The sequence below is a fragment of the Protomyctophum parallelum genome (genome assembly GCF_964188405.1).
Source record: "Protomyctophum parallelum genome assembly, chromosome: 2".
In the NCBI taxonomy this organism is placed as follows: domain Eukaryota; kingdom Metazoa; phylum Chordata; class Actinopteri; order Myctophiformes; family Myctophidae; genus Protomyctophum; species Protomyctophum parallelum.
The window spans coordinates 46758249-46780574 of NC_139699.1; the positions used below are offsets into that span (position 1 = coordinate 46758249).

The following is a 22326-nucleotide window of genomic DNA, read 5'->3' on the forward strand; positions in this document are numbered from 1 at the left end:
GCGTGCGTGCGTGCGTGCGTGCGTGCGTGCGTGCGTGCGTGCGTGCGTGCGTGTTGCCGTACTTGGGTACGGAAGAATCATGGCCGTTGTGAACGCTGGCCAGCGAGGAGAGGGCAATCATACTCGGGAACGGTTCGAATCAATTAGAACGTTTGTGAGATGTGAGAACATCATTCTACTTTTCTCCAGGTGGGAGAGGGCAGTGTGTAGTGTGTAGTACTGAGGATACCCCTTAGAGTATATATGAATAGAGACGGCACCGGATTTCTCCTCCCATCCACTTGCATTACGTTGCTCTAAAGCACATGAGGCGATCTCACTCCTCCTTCCGGGTAGGGACAGAGTGCATTCTGGGATGGATTGGACCCAAACACATGAACGCGCTGGGCCGTTGACTATCATTGCACGCGTGCCACAGACCTGACCTGGCCTGGTGGAGACCTGTGGCCCCAAGGGGCACTTTATCTAGTTACGCTTTGTTTTATTTTATTTTCTGTGTTGGTGTGTGACATGCGGGACACAACATGCCTCTATATGGAATGTGTGCAGGCGTGTGTGTGTGTATAATATATGGGGCAATTACATGGAGTTCAAGTGTGGTCATAGTGGGAGATATATAAGATAAGAGCTTCCATGTTGCAAAGACCACGCCTATTTTATGTTCCGTCGTTGGTTGCGTCACACCGTGCCGTGGAGGACGCGACGCGTAGACTTGTAGATCGTCTGTTTTCAGCGTGTGACACCGCCCTACGTACGAAGTATAATGTATTATAGTGTTGCTGTGGGTTTTTTTTTTTCAGAAGTTGATTTGATCATACTACAGAGTCAAACAAAAGCATGAAAATTAGCAAATCTACTTAGATCTACTACTTGAATTTGAATTCTGAAATGTAATATCCATCCATCCATCCATCCATCTTCAACCGCTTATCCGTAGTCGGGTCGCGGGGGCAACAGCTCCACCAGAGTGCTCCAGACTTCCCTCCCAAGAGCAACAATATAGTGACTTCCTCCTGGGGGATCTCGAGACGTTCCAAGGCCAGTGAGTCGATGTGTTTCCTCCAACTGCGCCTTGGTCTGCCCCGGGGTCTCCTCCCAGTGGGACGTGCCTCGAGGACCTCCCTAGGAAGGCGCCCGAGAGGCATCCTAACCAGATGCCCGAACCACCCAAGCTGGATCGTTTCCATATACTGTACCATACCATACCATACTATACCATCTTTATTTATATAGCACATTTAAATAACAACAAAGTTGTACCAAAGTGCTTTACAATAGAATAATAAATATCACAACAGACAGAGTAGAGACAGGTCGATCCATTTCCAACCAGGGTAGATGCAGAGAAATGCACCGAAGGGCGGCTTTCAGCCTCACCAGTTGCGTTTACCACGGGGGCGGGTCCCATGTGCCGTCTCCGACGGGGGAGAGGAGCGTACAAGTGGGCAGGTATACCCGCGAGCAGCGGTGGTAGAGAAAACGTTTTCTGTCTCGGAAAACGGAGTCAAATCTCCGCTAGCAAGGCGAATATCCAGCAGGGCTTGGCGATCATAAGCCGGTAGAGAGTTGACATTTCCTGTGACAACTGATAGAACAAGCACAAACACAACCGGAGCAGACAGCGGGAGACGGACGACCACAAACACAGGCGCTGTGGGCGCTGGCGGCGTGTTTCCTCCTCCGCGTCATCAGTGCCCATACCCGAAGGCGGGGGTTGGCGAAAGGGCCTTTCTGTGTGGAGTTTGCATGCAGCTCTCCCCGTGTCCCCTAGGTTAGGTACCCTCACAAAAAACATGCAGTAATCCTGGTCACTAAACTGCCTCCCCCTGGCCAGCCGGGGCGCCTGATGGAGGGGAAAGGAACTGGTTGGAATAACGTGTTCCTTCCACGTCCAACCAGGGAAACTCCCCCCTGTCAGGTGTAAAGGAGCAACTTGGACACTCGGGCATGAAGGAAGCATGAGTTCAAGTCCGTTGCTCTCCCCTTGTCCCCCATATATGGGGACTAGGTTGGTGGAGGGTGTGTAGAGCCCAGGATCACATTAGATGATTGACACAGGGGTGAAAAATGGGTTACAAAATCGTGGGATAAAAAAAAAAAAACGCAAGCGCCATCACTTCCGCGTCACCTGGAACACTTCTTCGCCTTTCCAGGCGAAGAAGCAGCGCATATATGAGGTTTCCACCCAACAGAGCCTCACTCCTCCAATTACACTTACACTCCATATAGCACATTATTCAATGTCTCTGTCGGGTTCCTGTAAGTCTATTATTATATGGTAGAAACACAGACTCTGAGGAGGTATACTGTATATTCTTGATCTAACAATGTTATGTGTTTGAGAATTTAATTATTTTTACTTAGTTTAGTTTAGTTGTGTTGTGTTGTGTTGTGTTGTGTTGTGTTGTATTGTGTTGTGTTGTGTTGTTTTGTTTTGTGTTGTTTTGTTTATCATCTTTTTACAATGATTCTGTCACATACTGGCGTGGTGAGGACCCAAAAAACACAGGACAGAATTGAGAGGGACTGCTCGTCTCTTGAATAATTTTAGTTACATTTTAGTCACCTGGAATTAGTCTAGTTTTAGTCGACTGAATGTCATAAGATTTTAGTCGACTGAATCTACGGTTGATTTAGTCAAACAAATTTTATTTTGGCGGGCCTTGATGCCAGCGTAATGATGACACTTGCTGAAAATAGCCGATCTACAAGCCCACAACGCGCCGCAGCTCGCCGCGTTGTGAGCTTGTAGATCTGCTATTTTCAGCATGAAACTAATTGTAAAATGACTTATACTGGATCTCTTGTCTACTAGTCCCTTCCTAACATTTTAGTCTAGTTTTTAATTGTTGACGAAATTGTCAGTATATTTAGTCTTAGTTTTAGTCATCATAGCTTAGTTTTTATTTGGTTTCCATTTAGTTTTCGTCAGTGAAAAAGGTAGTCGGCGAAAAAATTTCGATATTCTTTGAAAACTTTATTTAGTAGTTACTTTGCAGATTCTGGATAGGCTATTTGATATAAATGTAGACACTCTTTCTAACAAAATAAATAAATTGTAAAACCGGTCATTCTGCATATTGTATATATTTTGTCGATAGTTCAAGATTTTTGTGGTACTTTTGCACTTTTTATTCAAGTAAAGTTTTGAATATTTTACGGGTATTTCTACCTCATGGTAGTTCTACTTTTACTTTACTACTAAATAATGTTGTTTAAAGGTCAGTAACGTTCTTCTTTGCCGTGGACATGACGACTTGAGGCCTTATCTGTAAAATCAAATATCTTTATCTGAAGCAAGCAGGGGCCAACAGCAGACTGATTGTTGCTGCTGTTGAAATGCTTGCGACCTTGCAGGGAATTATAGCAGAATGGTACAGCGTGTGTGTGTGTGTGTGTCACAAGTATAGGTGACCTTGGAGAATCTTATTATTATTTTAATGAATACAACCATATTTTAATCAATCTGTATGCTAGCTACGTAGCCAGTATGCTACAGTAGTTGGAGGTGATTGTGCGTTACTCTTTCCTGATAGAAATGACATTGGCAACCCACCTGCATTTTGTGTTTATTGAAGAGAGAGACAGGGAAACCTCTGAATCAACAAAATATAGCAATTATTACTATCAGCATATGGTATATAATCATGTAAATGTTTAACATCAAGCGAATGAAAAGGGTATCTTTGAAAGACAAAGACTAGGTCCTGATGAAGGTCTAATCGACCGAAACGTCGACCTAATAAAGAGCAAAAAGTTTTTTGGCAACTGTCTGACAGTGTGCGGGACCTCTTCTTTGTCTCTCAAAGATGCCCTTTTCATGATATTGCCCTACGCACCTGTCGCCAGCCTTTTGAGGTGTGCATCGGCCTTTTGCTATATAACATCAAGGGCTAACATTTGTTTTATCCACGATATAGTTTCACTTCCAGCACCTTCAATGAGCATCGCTGTTTGTTGTTTTTGTTTTGTTCCCAGGTTCCTCATTGTTCTGTCCTGTCTGATCCTGAGTGTTCTGTCCACCATAGAGCAGTACCAGGCCCTGGCCCACACCACACTCTTCTCTGTGGTGAGTAGTACAATAGAAGGCCCTGTACTGGCCCACACCACACTGGGGGCAGCGGTGGCCGAACAGTCTTGATATCGGAAGGTCGCTAGTTCGTATCCCCGGACCGGCACGTTAAAAATTACCACCGCTGAAGTGCCCTTGGACAAGCCATTGAACCCCCTACCATGAAATGTTCTATGTGCAGGGCCTGGCTGTAAACAAGTTCTTGAGCTTAGTCCAGTTACCCTGGGTAAACATAGTAACTTTCTTTTCTTTCTTTCTCTTCTCTGTGGTGAGTAGTACAATACAAGGACCTCTAGGCGGCGGCCACACACTCACATTTTGTACTATAGATTGGATATTTTAGGGGGGATTTGTCTGCCTTTATTGATAGTCCACACACAGTGAAGAGAGACAGGGAACAGGCAGAGAGACGTGGGGACGAGTTACATGCATCAAAGGTCCGTCAGGCTTCGTAAAAGCGGGACTATAGCTGTCAGGCATTTCATTCTGATAGATAAAACTGCTTTTATGCAGTACTGGCATGTTTTTATTTATTTATTTTTATCCCACAATTTCTTTCACCCATTTTTTTCACCCCAGTGTCAATTATCCAGTATAATCCTGGGCACTATACATTCCAAACCAGGGGGGGGGGGGGGGGGGGGGGCGACTGACCTCATGCTTCCTCCTATGCATGAGGACTCCAAGCTGCTTCTTTTCACCTGACGGGGGGAGGGGGGAGTTTCCCCGGTCGGACATATAGCGCGTGGAAGGAACACGTTATTCTGACCAGTTCCCTTCCCCTCCATCAGACCAGGATTGCTGCATGTTTTTTGTGAGGGTACCTATACCCTAGGGGACACGGGGAGAACATGCAAACTCCACACAGAAAGGCCCTTTCGCCAACCCCGCCTCGGGTATGGGAATCGAACCCAGGACCTCCTAGCTGTGAGGCGACATCGCTGCCGACTGTGCCACGGACTGTACCCCCCCCCCAGCACTGGCATGGTTAATGTTTTATAATGCACTGTAAAGTTTGTACAACATGACGTTTGCTGGTCTGATACCACACGCCATTCAAACGTCTCTGTAATCTGTAAAAGTCTGATTGTTAAATCATTGCGTCAGTTATGTTTTTTATCATCAGCCAAGCAAACTGTACGACTTGAAATGTGTACTCTGTCTCTCTCCCTCTCCCTCTCTCCCGTTGTCTCTCTCTCTCTCTCCCTCCCGTTGACTCTCTCCCTATGTCTCGTCTCTCAGTAAAAACGGCACCCTGTTATTATTAGTGTCACTCAATAGAGCGTCGCAGTCCCGTTTTTCAATTCAAAAGTACATTTCAAAAAGTATTTATTTTAAGACCTTTTGAGCCTCGTACAAAGCCAACTCCAGTTGTGACAAATCATGACAACAAACAAAACATTTCGGGCCCGAACAAATAATTAGAAAGAAGAAAAAACGGCAGGTTACGACACTTTTCTTTGTTGTTTTTCTTATTTGTAATTATTTGTTTGATCCAAAATGTTGTGTTTGTTGTCATGATTTGTCACAACTCGAGTTGGCTTTGTCTTTTAACCGTCTTTAAATAAATACTTTGTGAAATGTCTATGGGGGAAAATGCATTGGGAATTATTTCCTGTGCCTGGCGTCGTCATGAAAGGGGGCGGGACTGCGACTGCTCTATAGAGCGCCGAAGTCCTGACGTCACTCGCTCATCCCTTCGATTCCCCTAGGTTCACGTTCACAGAAGTAATTTCTCTATGGAGAATAACATGGGGTGATCTTAATATCGTCTACTATAAGCATTGTGGTCCAAAAATAAACAAGCTGTCTCGGCGTTCTTGTCTCTGTATCGTTTGTGACAGTCAGTCACTCATAGTCTGTTTCCAGCCAAAATGTAACTAATTCAGTAGCAGTTAACGATAGCGTTTTCTCTCAGCCAGTTGATTCGTCATATCCATATTCAGTGAAGCGGCCTGGATGACACGTTTATTTTTCAAACACAGTTCTTATATGAGGCGATCTAAAATCCCCCCTATGGGGATTATAATGCAAATAAAAAGTACATGAACCCGTGGATTTGCGCCCCCTCTACCGATATTGACGACAGACTTCGGTGCTCTATTGTTTGTGTGTACCCACCAGGACACTGCAGAAATGTATGTCGGCGCTCAGAGTCAACGTTATAAAACTTTTTTTAATACTGCAAAATGCTATATAATATAATGCTATTATGTTCACCTTCACTAAAACACAACCCTGTTGGGGCGCCCGCTGGCCTAGCGGTCCAGGCGCGTCATGCCACATAATAGGCTCTGGGCTGACAGTGCGTCACGTGTTCGAGTCCCGTTCATGACGACCTTTGCTTCGTGTCTCTCCTCTCCTCTTATCTCTCTCTCCCTCTTTCCTGTCCGTCTTCACTGTAACAACAATAAAGGAACAAAAAAATAATAATAACACACAACCCTGTTTTGTCAAATCGGTGACTAATTGGTTTAATTGATCAGTCTTCCGATGATTTAGATTGTGTTCTTCATTTTGTGCTTTGGATCATGTTTGATGAGTGCCACACCTTGTAACTACTCCACCAGGTGGCAGCAGTGAGGCACATCTACTACTACCCCTCAAAAGGACTTACTTTTACTCAAACAACCAGGCTAGAATGTAGTGAACTTCTTAGGCAGGGTTCTAATTGCTTGGGAGCAGTGTTTTTTTCGTCGACTAAATCTATGACAAAAAAAATGTGTCGACTACTGACGAAAAGTCGATAACTGAATGGAAACAAAATGAAAAACTAAGCTACGATGACTAAAACTATGACTAAATATAGTGACAATTTTGTCAACAAATAAAAACTAGGCTAAAATGTTAGGAAGGGACTAGTGGACAATAGATCAGTATAAGTCATTTTACACTTGGTTGCATGCTGAAAATAGCAGATCTAAACGTGTCGCGGCTATTTTCAGCAAGCGTAAAATCAGTCATTACGATGGCATCAAGGCCTGCTACATTTTACATTGCCTGCTACAGGATACATTTTAGTCGACTAAATCAACTGTAGATTTAGTCGACTAAAATCTTATGATATTTAGTCGGCTAAAACTAGACTAAACACTAAAACATTCCAGGTGACTAAAATGTGACTAAAACTAAATGAAAGCTATTCAAGAGACAGGGGCTGTATTTTGTGTGTCTTAAGTACAAGGTCTTATTACCTAACTTGAGTAAACTAAAGACCTGGAGGCATGATCAATGCCATTTGGCTATTCTGGGTGGCCAAAGAGCATTGATCACGACTCCAGATCTTAAGTTTACTCAAGTTAGGTAATAAGACCTGGTACTTAAGACACGCAAAATACAGCCCTAGGACTAAAACTAAAATCTAAATGTACCGCCAAAAACAACACTGCTTGGGAGGAGCCATAGCTCTGTGTTTGATATGTGCGTGCGTGCGTGCATGCGTGCGTGCGTGCATATGAGGGGGGGCTAGCGTGTTTCACTCTGGTTCTTATAAGTTCGTTCATGTATCTGATCAGGGAAAGAAGCTTTTTTGCAGTCTGTTTCCAGTGGCTTTGAGACTGCGAAAACATTTTCCGGCATGAGGGGAAGGGCTAAGGTGTGTGCGTGCGTGCGTGCATGTGTGCGTACTGTAAGTGTAAGTGCGTGCCGCGTGTGTTTTTCCCAAAAGCGTTCACCTTTTATTTTCCCATGGGCCACCTGCAATTATAGTCTTGGATCACCAATGGTCCTTGGACCACTGGTTGGGAAACTATCTCCAAATGGATAATGATATACCTCCCGGGCACTTTAGGAGAGAGAGTCAAACAGTTTAAGTCTGAGAAAGAGACAGGTCGAAACGTCACTCACCCCTGCTAAATAATAAATACAAAATACGTGCAGACCAGTCGAGTGCACAGGTATTTTATTTAGTAGTAGCAGTCTCTCCTGACATGCCCCATATTATATTATTCTCTCTGATTCAAGTTGTCCCCGCTGAGAAATCACGTGCTCCTCCTACCTTCAACTGGCCGAAGCGCCATGGACTTCTCTTTGTATCTCCAGTAGGTTTGGGTTTGGACTTATGGGCTGTATTTTGCGTGTCTTAAGTACCAGGTCTTATTCCCTAACTTGAGTAAACTAAAGACCTGGAGGCGTGATCAATGCCATTTGGCTATTCTGAGTGGACAAAGAGCATTGATCACGCCCTCCAGGTCTTTAGTTTACTCAAGTTAGGGAATAAGACCTGGTACTTAAGACACGCAAAATACAGCCTCGTGTTCTTTCTTAGCTCCCCTCTGCGACACAGAAGCTTGGTGGAGTGTTAAATATTTCCAGGGGGAAGGTTAACGACACACACAGACCTATCTGTTGTTTACATGGAGGTGCAGCATGCTCCGATAAAGCTTTTCCACACTTGATTCATCAAGAAATGAGTCATTAAGCCTGAATTGTTTCATTTTTTTTTATGTATTCATTTATTTCATTCATAATCACATCTCTACTAGCACAACTATATTGACTATTACCAGCTTGTAGTTCCTTTGACATTTACAGTATGTATTTATAATCTATTAATTACATTAGGAGTATCCCCATTAGCTGATTCCAATGGTAGCCTACTAGCTACTCTTCCTGGGGTTCAAAATCCCACACATCATTAATTCGTCATATACACAATTTAGTTTATTTCAGTCAGATAACTCACAAATAGATTTAACCAATATTTATTATAGAATGAGAATAAAAGTGTGCATATAATATTTTATCTTGACGTTCGGCTCTGCTGCAATTTTCTCCCGGCTCGGAACAATTGTGACTAAATTTGACTGAGGGACTGCCATTGGATTTTTTTTCAATTTTCGTTTTTTCATGTCATATGAAAGCAGGTAATCGTAGCTTCAAATTGACAGTTTGGTCCACCAAATAGGAGATATGGCTTATAGAGTAATGTCTTGCAGAAAACAGCGAGTTGAGAAAACAGGCTTGAAAGGTTCACTTATGTGGTCTCCAACATTACACCTAGCTACAAGTTTAAGCATTTATTTCATATTTACATGTCAATTTCAGCTCTGACACTTATTTCAGACATGCTCTAGTATGTGAAGAGTCTGCCTGTGCTATGAACTCATTTTGGAAAAAAAGAGAAAAGAAAAAGGTTTTTCTCCTCTGGTGAAAAGCTAGAAAGCTGCGATGGCAGTCTCAGGGAAATCTGGTCACAATTAAACACCATCATTAAACATAAAGAGCAGGGAGATAGATATACAACAACAAAAAAACATGGGGAACATAAATAACAGAGCCCACCGGTGGTGCTGGGGTGGCGGTGGGAGCAAACAGTGCATAACAACAACCAGGAACCATAAGCGGTCTAGTGAGCTTAAATACCCCGCCCAATTGGTCATCGGCGTGTTGTGACTTTGGAGATGGAAGTCTTAATTTAATAATTTCCAACCATCCCTCATCCTCATGTAGCTGGAATCCCCCCCCCTGGAATTGAAACATCTGTTGCATTACTTCCTACCAGACTGCTGCTCCGTGTTTCCTAATCATTCACCACAAATGAATCACATCACTGTTAAGAGTCCATTTTAAACAGATGTATTGATTTGCTCTCAGGACGGCTTCCATCATTAAACACTCGTCAATGTTATAAGCGAGAGGTGATCATGGTGGGGCATGCAGGCAATCACTGGCTCCATTCCTCCAGTTCATTATAGTGGCCTCGTGTTTCTGTAACAGTGAGATGAGATTGATTTTCTGGGTACATTTTCGTGCTCAAGGATCAGTACTATAGGCCAGACTGAAAGCTTAAATTAATCTATAGAGCGCAGAGCATTAAGTGCAGTAGGGTTTAGACTGGAGTACTGTTGTTTCTGACATCAGTGCATGTTGAAGATCTATAATAATCGCATGTACAGATTTGACACAGTGTTTGAATTAAAATCTCCATTTATGTGCAATATTGGTTCATGTTGTAAATGGTAAATGGTGCATTTATATATAGCGCCTTTATCCAAGGCGCTTTACATAGATTACATTCACACATACATTCATACACCGATGGCGGCAGAAACCACGCAGGGCACCAACCAGCACATCAGGAGCAACTAACTCTGGGGGAGCCCGGGTTCGAACTGGCTCACTCTACCCCTGAGCCACCGCCGCCATGTTGTGTATGTACTGTATGACATCAGTGCTTCTTGATCTCCACTGCGTCTGTTGCCAGAAATGGTGGAATCTCAGAGACTCTCTAGGTCCTTGTCATGCAGACAAGCCCTCCATCATCGCTTCCAGTCATTCTCCATACATCATCTGTCCAGTTTGTTGGTACTGGTCAACAAAATATAAAACGGTGGTTGTAGCCTATACTGGTCAGCTCCGAGTCCCAGGGGTGGCTGTGTGTAACTGTGTTCGTGTGTGTGTGTGTGTGTGTGTGTGTGTGTGTGTAGCAAGGATTGGTTTAGACCAGGGGTTCTCAACGTTTTTGGCTGGGGACCTCAGGAAATGCTTTGGCCATGTCTCGTGACCCCCTCCACGCCCCCCCCCCCCCCCACCACCAATACAAACTGACTGCAAAAATAACCTTAATAAGATATAATCATTAAGGAAGGTTTGTGTATGGACCACATGTCACGATGAGTAGGGATGAGGACCCAAATGCAGGCGACAGGAGGCAGAACAGGTAAACTTGGGAATATTTATTATTAAAACTCAGGAACTTCCATACAAGGGCAAAAGGCAGGTAAATCTCTGGAAAAATATAATACAAGAACTCACGCAACAGGGAACTACGAACCAACAAGAACATAATGCAAACACAGGACTTAAATACACACAGGATAACAGCGCACAGGTGGAACCAAAATACAATCAACACTAGGATAGGCTGGGGGACTAAAAGGACACAGGTGGAAACACTGACAAATAACAAGGTAGGATAGACAAGGTAACAGTAACAATCATCATAATGAACAGTAGACTACATTAAGGCTCCTGATACTTTCAACTGCCTCATTCCCCTTGCTATTTCTAAAGCACCAGCGTGCATAATGATGTCTGACCTGTTTTCCACTTTCTTTCTTTCTCCATCTCTTTCCACCTGCAAATAAAGCGATGTCAGTGGCGTGCACAGACATTTAGAGGGGCAGGTGCTCAAGTGAAAAAAGGGCACATTGTGCAGTGCGTGGAACCAGCCGGTTATTGACGTAATTGACGTAATAAATCAATAAATCCCTCATGGCCACCAGTGTTGTTCAAGTTACTTTTAAAAAGTAAAGAATTATAGTTATAGTTACTTATCTAAAAAGGTAATTTGTTACTTTACTAGTTATTAAATTATGAAAGTAACTACTTTCAAGTTACTTTACTTTAAAAAATAATAATATAAAAAACTATTTAAATGAATGTTTTTTGTTCTGTCGCACAGTAAGAGAAAAGACAACATTATGAAATGTAGTGGAACAATAAAACATGTTGAACATTTTGACAGGCATCTTTATTGTAACCTCAACTTGCCTTGACAAATGGTGCTATATGAAGAAAATAAATAATAATCAAATAAGAAATGAGTACAATCTTTGTCTGTTTTGGTGGTGTTGGTCCATCAGATTTAGGGTCTTTGGCCACAAGTTTCGTAGCCTCATGGACTGCATTAAGATGTTTTATGAGGTTTGCATTGCTCTTTTTGGCCGTGGACAATGCTTTATGTCTGCCACACAATTTGCATTTCACCTCAATGTTTTTGTCGTCCTTGACTCAAAGTAATGTTTATATTTCCAACCCCCAAAGCAACCGATCTCGCTATCATGATCCGCATTTGCCATTGTAGCGTGTGGTACTGGTATTATAATTTTCGTTCAACCGGCGTTTTCTGTGTAGTGTCTAGTGTGTATGCGTTACAAGGGTTTGTGTGTCTGTGACTGACTGTGTTTACCCCAGCCAGTAAGCCCACCCTACTCTGTCAGACTGTCTCTGATTGGCTTACCCTGAAATCTGGCCCTACGTTAGCCAATCAATGACCTCTTCTGCGACGTGCTTTGTTCATGTTAGGGTGTGAAGCCATGTGGGCTCAGAGGCTAGTATGAGAGGCAGAGCACAAACAAAACTGTCAACACAGAGAGCTACACCAGGCACACATGCCTGGTGTAGCTTGGCCATGACACACGCACAGTAACTATAACGCCGTTATGGAATGGGGAAATGTAAAGCGTTATTAGTTATTGCAAATAGTAGTTTTGTTATGTAACGTGATGTAAGGGCGTTAGTTACAACACTGATGGCCACTGACGTTATTGACGTAATCGTTTAATTCCCTGTAATCGGGAGCTTAATGTAACAAAATGTAGCAACTTTTAGATTGTTTGGCTAACGCCCGATGTAATCTACCTAAAACCGTCCGAAATCCGTGCGTGCACGATCTCGTGCACGCACGAGTGCTGGGTGGGCGTTTTGCCCCCCAAAAAAGTGCAAGAGCCAAACAGCGTCTGCACTCAGATCAGGGTCTGCTGATTGACACACAGACACTTCCAATGTTTGGCTTCTGCAAAACACCAATCTAGTGCTTGGGGGTCAGACCGGTCTGCAGAAGACTGGTTTACCAGGACAACAAGCCTATAGAATATAGGCCCAGACGGTTAGCTCAACCGTGTGGGCACCTAGAGGCTGCTGAGCCCCCCACCTCTCTCCCCATTTCCTGTCACACTACTTTCATCCTATCAATGAAGGCAGAAAAAAAAAAAAAAGAAACAAGCATGTAGAATAGATCTGTCATTTGTGCCATTTGGAAATCCTGACATGACATGCCCAAAACGGTAACGCCCAGGTTCTCCCTAATCTAATTGGTTCTTTGTTCCACTGGCAGGAGATAGTCCTGGTGGTGTTCTTCGGTGTGGAATACGTTGTTCGTCTCTGGTCAGCAGGCTGCCGGAGTAAATATGTCGGCTTCTGGGGAAGGCTACGCTTCGCCAGGAAACCAATCTCCATTATAGGTTTGTAAATGAAAAAAATCACACCCAGTGAGTGTGAAGTCACACAGTAGTAGGGGTCTTCTCGAATCCACTCGGGCATTACCTGAATTCCAAGGTAATAGAACCGATACCGATACCACCCTGAGTGATTTTGTTAAAATGTGACCAGATTTGACAGAGCCTGCCATCGCACAAATTCCATCTTTTCAAAATGAGTTAATAGCACAGGTGAACTCTTCACATACTAGAGCATGTCTGAAATAAGTGTCAGAGCTGAAATCGACATGTAAATATGAAATAAATGCTTAAACATGTAGCTAGGTGTAATGTTAGAGATCACAGAAGTGAACCTTTCAAGCCTGTTTTCTCAACTCGCTGTTTTCGGCAAGACATTACTCAATCGGCTCTAATGAAACTTCACAGTAGATCAAAATACCTATTTTAAATTTTTTGGGTGGTTTTCGTTTTTAGCCACATTAACACAGTTGGAATGTTAAAGAATGTTTTTATTCCATCAGAAAGTCGTTTTAGTGTCATTAAGTCGTAATTACATTGCAAAAAATTATGTTTGTATGTATGTATAATCGTATTTTGGGGGTGTGAACATTCCTGCACGTATTTACATAGAGTCGTTTCGATTGGCCGTAGCTATCTTTGTTCTCCAGTTACAGTAGCCGTGCAATGTGTTTCTGTGACAATAGTAAACACAACATCATCATTATTGTTAACTTGATATGATGCTGTTGGATATTGTAATAAAAGTATAAATTAACTGATTTACCCGTCGTCGTCCACTGAAGAAAAAAGTCGCTGCCAGTTTTATGTTTGTGGTCTCCACACCACACGCGTTCTGACAAGATTGTCTTAGTTGTAAATCCATTCTTCTGCCCTTTATTTCAGTGCACACATGTGCATGTTTAGCACTGTGTTTTAATCTTTGTAACTTAACTACCGTTGGATGCTGCTGCCTGATGATCAGTACATGAATGAATAACATTGTGATCGCGCGTCGCAGTGAAATCCGTCTTTTATATAATTTGATCAATCCATGACATTGTTGTTGTTAGAAGATCAGCTCAAATATTGAATGTGAAGACATAGTGTAGTACAAATCCTGGTGTGATCTTCTTAAAAGTGGAAGGATCATAACAAACGTCTAAGGTATTTTTTCCCCTGACTTTCTGTTGGTAAAGTTTTAACTCTTTCACATCAGTGCACGACTGATTCAAGCCATTCATTTAGGGGTAAAAAGGTACCTTTGTACATTCATAATGTAATGTAAACATACAACTTCATGGAATAGATTATAGCCTACTTGCAGTGTTAGCTGCAAATAGTTTTACTCCACATGTATTTATTTGAAAACTCAATTAGCCTACAAGTTACTTTTTAGATTGTATTTTTACAAAACATATACTAAACAACGTCCGTCCTATATTTCTAGATTGTAATATTGATACTTTCTCATCTCTATTTATTCTTATTCTAAGAGTTCCAGATGACCTTATTCTTCTCTTTGAGAATTTTGTCCAGCTGCCTACAGATACAATTATACTGCTTTACAGTACATTTAGCAATTAAAAGCACTACAAGTAACTAAAACTTGGTGTCATTCTGTGCAGTTGACAGCTAACCTAGTGGGGGGAGTGGTTAGTGGATGGGGGGAGTGTTTATGCAAGTATCTAGGGGTGGAGACAAGTATCTATTGTCACACCCATTCCTGGGCTCAGAGGTGCTAAAATATTTGAAGGGGGAATTCTCTAATTTGGGGTTTCTGGTTCAACACGTTTCAAATGGTCATATCTTCTTAATTTCCCCCCCAATTTCAATGAGCAATACATCATATGAAAGGTTACAGTGTGCAGTTTCATAATATGTAAAGAACTGAAAAATGACCATGGCCCCCATGTATATCAAACCACTGTCCCCGGTCACATAATGTCAATTTGAAGCTATGATTCCCTGCTTTCATATGACGTGAAAAAATCCAAAGGCAGTCCCTCAGTCAAAATTGGTCACAAATATGGATCTGGCCCGTACAGGTCTCGGGGTCCTGTCGGGTATTTGGGGAATCGGGTGACCCGTGAAGAGCCCTACGCTGCGGCTGTACACACAAGGCATTCATATGAAGTTCAAACAGAACACATATACAGTATATACACCATTCTGCAAATTCCCTGCTAGGTCAGAACCATGTCAACAGCAAAAACAATAATACTACTCATTCACTAGCAAAAGGTATCAAAAGCAGAGTCTCTGATGCCAAAGTTGTGGAGTTGGGAAGCTTCGAAGGGGCTCCATTAAATGTGTTTCTTTCTGTCTCCATCCAGACCTGATTGTAGTTGTTGCCTCAATGATTGTACTGACAGTCGGCTCCAAGGGCCAGATGTTCGCCACTTCTGCTGTTAGGTAAGACACTGTATATGTGTGTGTGTGTGTGTGTGTGTGTGTGTGTGTGAGGGTGTGTGTGTGTGTGTGTGTGTGTGTGTGTGTGTGTGTGTGTGCGTGCATGTGTGCTGGGGCGGTTCCTGGGGATCCCCAGGAAAAGTAGTTAAAGGACCACTTCACCACTTTTCAACCTATCGTCTTCCAGTGACATCATCATTAGGCATATATATTTTTTTAAACAAGATTATTTTACAAAAATGTTTAGATTTTCATTATCGTGAGAACGATGGCTTCCATTTTCGCATTGCAACTTTTCAGGACTAGAAAGCCTGCAGTTTCTATTAACTTGTATTCCCCATCGATGATGTAACTGGAAGACGGTTTATGAACTGCCCACAGCCCTCCTATGTGACACAGACAGAGTAGGAACAAAATGCGCAATTTTTTGATTGATTATTAGTGAGGACCTATTATATGAAGATAGGTTGAAAAGTGGTGAAGTGGTCCTTTAAAGGGACACTTTCCTGGGGGTCTTATGTGTGTAATATGTGGTTTTAGATCTGTTAGCTTTCAGCAGTGAGCCCAGTCCCAGATGTCACGGGGCTCACTGTTTGACACTTACTTCCTGGACTTATATGTTGTCTCAGTAAAACAGCCCTCCCCCCTACCCACAAGGAGGAGCAGTGCACCAAATTACTATGGGAATTGTAGTCCAGGAAGGAAGTGAGCCCAGTGTCCATGACATCAGAGACTGCTCAAATCTAAAATATCTAAAATCACATATTACACACATAAAGAATGGACATTTTGAATAATTTAGATATACGGTAGCCTATATATATTTATTTTTTACACAAATCCAGAGGGATTCGTTTCCTGCAGATCTTACGAATGCTGCATGTGGACCGACAAGGAGGAACCTGGCGTCTCCTAGGCTCCGTTGTCTTCATCCATCGGCAGGTACGCTACGGCACAGCCTCCCTGACTTTGCATGTCAAGGACCCCCAAAACAGAAGATTTTTACGGCTCTAGCAGAGATTCTCAACCCGTTTAATTTCAAGGACCCCCCCAGTTTGACATGCATTAATCTACGGACCCCCATTTAATCGCATTTCTATCTCTGGGACCTCCAATTTAAATTGTAAAATCAATGTTACATTTGGTTCCATTTGTACACCATTTGTACACTCGTTTGGTACAAATATCTTTAGATTTTATTTTATCATTTAAATTTCTGCTAAGCAGCAATTTTTATAGCACAACCAATATAGGTTTATAGGCTTATGGATTATTTTGGTTTATATTAGGACAAAAAACTTGCACGACTGTAAAGACGAAACAGAATCGAGCAGGTGGCATATCACATCCGCTTTATCCTCTGATCATTTACCGAGCTTCCACCCCAGCAAATTGAGTTAATACACTGTAAAAAATAATATCTGGCTAACTTTTAACACCCTACATCTATAGGAAGATTGTTGGCAAATTGGAGATACAGTAAGTGGTTTCTGCCCGACAGCAACACTTCCCGTGTCATGTATTTGTGGACATGCATTTTCAGGAACTGATTACGACCTTGTACATCGGCTTCCTGGGTTTGATCTTCTCCTCCTACTTTGTGTACCTGGCAGAGAAGGACGCAGTGGACAGCAGTGGCGCTACGGAGTTTGGCAGCTATGCTGACGCCCTGTGGTGGGGAATTGTAGGTACATGTATGTGGATTTAGAAAGATAATGCGTCGTTACTTGAATAAAACAACTGTAGTTTCTAAGCACAACTTTATTGTCGGGCACCACACCATACCAACTTCACAACTTCCACACACAACATCACAACATCCGGTTTCCCCCCTTCATAAACAGTGTTGGCAAAATATTACTTTAACACTAATATACTACTTATTACTTATTACTTAAAAAAAAAGTAATAAAGTTACACTACTTATTACTTCCTGAGAAAAGTAACTAGTTACTTATTACTTTACTTATTACTTTTTTCTCTCGCCCCCAGTAATTGCATATTTTGTCCCCAAAAGTCTTACTTTGCATTTTCAACATTAGCAGTCCCCCCTCCCCTATTCTGCACTGTGTTTATTTAACTCATGATGATGGATCCATTTGTACACATAGATTAGAAGTAGATTTCGACGTGGAATATAGCTATAATGTTCATCTCGTCTTGATCACGGACATACTCAAAATAATGCGAATACTTCCAAGTATTGAATGTTATAACGCTTTGTTGTGCCGGTGTTTCTGTCTCCTCCACCTCCTCCATTGTTAGTTTATTTACATCTCTTCTCTCTAACAGTGCAGTCTAACGAGTTACACACAGTAGTTTTGGTTGTTGTTCCGTGTTCCGGACGGTTTAAGGCCCGCCCTTCTGCATCCGATACTTCACACATACGTACCGACGAGTGTGCATCGTTTCCGTATCCGCTCTAGAGTCTAGATCTAGAGCGGATCAGCAGTCTGCAAAGCAACTTGACTTCAACCCAGACTACCATTATAAATAAACACTCAAACCCACAGTTCCACCAAGGCTCGTGAAAATAGTAATAATATTACTTTTGAAAAAAAGTAAATGTAATATTATTACTCAAAATTTGAAAGTAACTAGTTAAGTTACATATTACTGGAAAAAAGTAATAATATTACTGAAAGTAGTATATTACTTAAGTTACTTGCCAACACTGTTCATAAACGTCCCCCGTTCCCTCACTGTGCAACACATGTAATTTACACTGGTCATAGAGAACAGGAAACATACAGTATTAAGTTAACATGCGTCACCATCCAAATTGTACTATAGTTACTAGTGGCGAAATGGTACACAAATGGCATACAAATGGTCTCCTATAAGCGCCCCCTATAAATTACTCGTGCTATGTAAGTGTCAAAATGTTCGGAAAATTGTGTGGCTTGTGGTAGCCTGAGGTCCACCTACGCCTTCTATGGCATAGACAGCTCCCGGCAGGAGACTAATTAATTCTGTATTTAAGGCCGACGTCATTTTGTAGTCCTACGTTACGTCCGGGTCCAAGTGGCACCAGCTCCCGTCCGCTTCTCATTGTAAATAGAATATCCAAACACGTGAATCTTTCTACAATGACGTTATTTTTCAGAAAGGAAGTCATTGAGGGTTAAAATGGGTCTTCCAGCTCGAGTAGAATTATTAATGTTCTATGCAAGTGTCCATGACAAAGAAAATATATGATGTGGAGACAATAAAGACTATTATTATCATTATTATTGAAGGTGGTAACAGTCCATTTGCTCGGTACAATATTTTGGAGGCATATTTAGAATGCGTGCAGGCTTAAGTATGTTGAATCTAGTTTGCATTTAATGAGGATTTAGTTGACACAATGAAATAAAATGGCGATAGTATTCCGTGTGGGGCAGACGGCCTGTCACAGCCAGATTTGGGAGACCAGTATAGCTTTGTTGTTGCGAGGAAAGCGGTAAAATGAGACATTCATGGTTGTTTTCATCTCAGACTTAGTCCGACGGAGGGACACAATAGTCTATAATAATAATATAACCCTATAATAAAGGGACACGAAAGCGACACAAAATGTAGGAGTATCTCTGGAGCGTCAATTTAACAAAGGTGCAGACTATCAGAAATCAGCAGAGAGTGATCGACGTTTGCGCTACTCTATGCCGAATTGAAGTGGACTCGGACCCAGACTTTCTTGTTTTTCTCCCTGGAAATAAAAACTGTCTGGGTTTTCCGAGGCTATAGGCTTGTGGTGATCGGGTCCAATATTGAGTTCACTGACCGTGGGGCTGGAGAATGGTTTAGGGAGAACCACTGGTATGCTGCTTGTCTGTACAGTACATACAGTATGATGTATTACACTCCACAAGGCCTGTGGCTTCATTGCATAACGTGCTATTGTCTTTCTGAAGGTGACCGTGACCACTATAGGATACGGAGACAAAGTTCCACAGACTTGGCTCGGCAAAACCATCGCATCCTGCTTCTCGGTCTTTGCCATCTCATTTTTTGCTCTGCCTGCTGTAAGTACGGTACAAAACAGTGCTCCAGACGAGTGTTTATCTCATTAACAAACGAATAGTAACAAAGAATTTTTTTTTTTTTTTTTTTACCATGAGTGACTTATTTTGGCCTATGAGTTGATAATACACATATACATATGATATACAATACAGTATATTATGTTCTTTTGGTTTGGCTTCTATTGTACTTCTCAATCTGGGATAATGAGTAATGGTAATTGTGGCTTGGATAGGCTTCAATATGTGTATACAGTAGGCTTGGCTGTATTTCCCTGTTTTCAATACATGTCTGGTGTTTCACGGCAGTGAAACAGAGAGCAGCGGAATAGAGTGAATAGTGTATGTGTGGTGCTGGGATCATAGAGGATACAGTGAAGCTTTGCTGTTTGATCACAGGGAATCCTGGGCTCAGGGTTTGCCCTGAAGGTGCAACAGAAGCAGAGACAGAAACATTTCAACAGGCAGATCCCCGCAGCTGCCATCCTGATCCAGGTGAGTCCAATAATAAACATGGACTAGGAAACAGGGGTGGGAAATGTGCTCACATTATTTACTTTTAGGTTGTGAGCCCAAGACGTCCACAGACGTCCTGGGAAATCCCGCTATGTAGTGCCCAATACTTAGCTTCTTAGCAATTATTTTCTTTTCGAGTAAAAAAAAAAAGGAATGTAAAAAGTGGGCACCCTGGGTTACTATTTTGAAAGTGTTGTGTGGGCACACAATGTGTTAAAGGACCACTTCACCACTTTTCAACCTATCTTCATATAATAGGTCCTCACTAATAATCATGAAAAAATGTCACGATTTATTTCTACTCAGTCTGTGTCTCATAGGACGGCTGTGGGCAGTTTAGAAACCGTCTTCCAGTGACATCATCATTAGGCAGAATTTTTTTAAACAAGAATTTTTTACAAAAATATTTAGATTTTCATTATTGTGAGAACGATGGCTTCCATTTTCGCATTGCAACTTTTCAGGACTAGAATGCCTGCCATTTCTATTAGCTTGTATTCCCCATCGATGATGTCTCTGGAAGACGGTTTCTGAACTGCCCACAGCCCTCCTATGAGACACAGACCGAGTAGAAAAACATTAAATTGCACAATTCTTTCATGATTAGTGAGGACCTATTATATCAACATAGGTTGAAAAGTGGTGAAGTGGTCCTTTAAGCAAAATGAACATCACCTCAGGGTGGGACCATAAAACCATAAAATCCTGCTCGTGCCTGACTTTGCCTCACCAGGCTTTCCACCTCGGAGGAAAGCCTGCTCTCTGTTCCAAAAGTGCCGTGTGAACCGGTCTGGAGCGGATGATATCGTTACGTCATGTTGTAGTATTGTTTTGTAGTCATCAGGCAGGAACAATCAAACTGAACTTCCTTTTCCCTCAAACCCGGAAGAATAACAATAAAAGCTCTCGTATAGCCTGTAGCTTTTATTGAGAAAAATTGGTTTGAGGGAAAGGGAAGTTCCGGAGGATTGATGACTACAAAACAATACTACAACATGACGTATCGATATCATCCTCTCCCGTCCGGTTCATAAACCCGAAATGGAATGGTGCCCAGGATAGCTCATACCTAACATAGAGAATCAAAATACAAATATGTGTAACCAAGTGTAGCAAAGGATTTACTTTTATAGTTATTACTACGCCACCTTGAGATAGTTCAAGGAATTACATGAATAGACCAGTAAACTGGGTTCCCCAACAAGTTATTTATAAGGACTTGAGACAAAGTTCCAAAACACAGGAATGTATTAACTTTTAAGACCAGTATGGAATAACAAATATGTATTAGACAAATGTCCAATTTCATATATATATTGCAGTAAAATGCGAACAATATCTTAAAAAACTATGAACAAAACTAAACACACGCACTGAACCACACAGCATGCAGGAAAAACAATAAGAGGAAATGGCTCCATTAAATAAAACCAAACACTAAAATCAGTCTAAACAAACAAAACAAAAACAGCATCTATAAGGAAGTGAAAACAAAACATTTAGTACACTATGAAGTTAAACAAATAAATCATTGCAACAACAATTTGATATGATGTATATACCTATTTGAGTCTGTGTTCATTCACATCGGCCCCTCTGGCACATGAGCTCATCACTTCCAGGCACATGAACGCACACTGGGTAGGGTAGTATAGTAACAAATAATTAAAATACTTACTTAGAAAACACTTATTTAGTACAATCTAAATAACATCTATCCATCATGTTACTCACCAAGGCAGGGACAGATAAAACACAATTAAGACATGATCTCAGGACCCACAGCCAACACCAAGAAACCTGTGTTTGTTAGACTGCAGGGCCTTTAAATAGTCAACACTGATTGACAAGGAAGTGGCAGGGCAGCCAGTCTATACGGTGGCCCTAAAGGCTGAATTCCAGCCGGCTACATACAGTATGTAATATAACCAAAACAGAGATTAAATTAACTAACCAGTAAGACGAGGTCGCGTGCACGCATTGGCCTGGGTGACGGCACACTGCTGGGCGAGCGCTGGGGGGGGGTCTTCTCCAAGTATGGTTATCCAAGGTTTGATGAGGTCAGATGGCCATATATGGAGGCGTGATGTCACGAGGCGTGACCATACAGTATGGAGGCGTGATGTCACGAGTGGGCCACATATACCAGGGTTTCCTGCACAATGTTATTGGCATGGCGCTGTGCCATGCTTGAAATAAATCACGCCATGCTAAGCTGCAAAAAAATATGAAATGTCTAGTGCCTCCCCAGTGCCTGCCCTATGCCTCCCCAGTGCCTGCCCTATGCCTCCCCAGTGTCTCCCCAGTGCCTGCCCTATGCCTCCCCAGTGCCTCCCCAGTGCCTGCCCTATGCCTCCCCAGTGCCTCCCCAGTGCCTGCCCTA

General features: G+C 42.2%; 1 protein-coding gene across 1 annotated transcript in view; it reads left to right on the plus strand.

Moving 5' to 3' along the window:
- The window catches only part of kcnq1.1 (potassium voltage-gated channel, KQT-like subfamily, member 1.1), a gene marked incomplete at both ends in the record, with an annotated part of 64057 nt that overhangs the window by 14335 nt on the left and 27396 nt on the right, over positions 1 to 22326 (plus strand). Inside the window, 7 exons of the mRNA XM_083759326.1 lie at positions 3979 to 4069; positions 12912 to 13038; positions 15348 to 15426; positions 16269 to 16365; positions 16967 to 17107; positions 19320 to 19430; positions 19827 to 19922. Coding sequence (XP_083615452.1) covers positions 3979 to 4069; positions 12912 to 13038; positions 15348 to 15426; positions 16269 to 16365; positions 16967 to 17107; positions 19320 to 19430; positions 19827 to 19922 — 742 coding nt within the window. The remainder of the gene's footprint in view (positions 1 to 3978; positions 4070 to 12911; positions 13039 to 15347; positions 15427 to 16268; positions 16366 to 16966; positions 17108 to 19319; positions 19431 to 19826; positions 19923 to 22326) is intronic.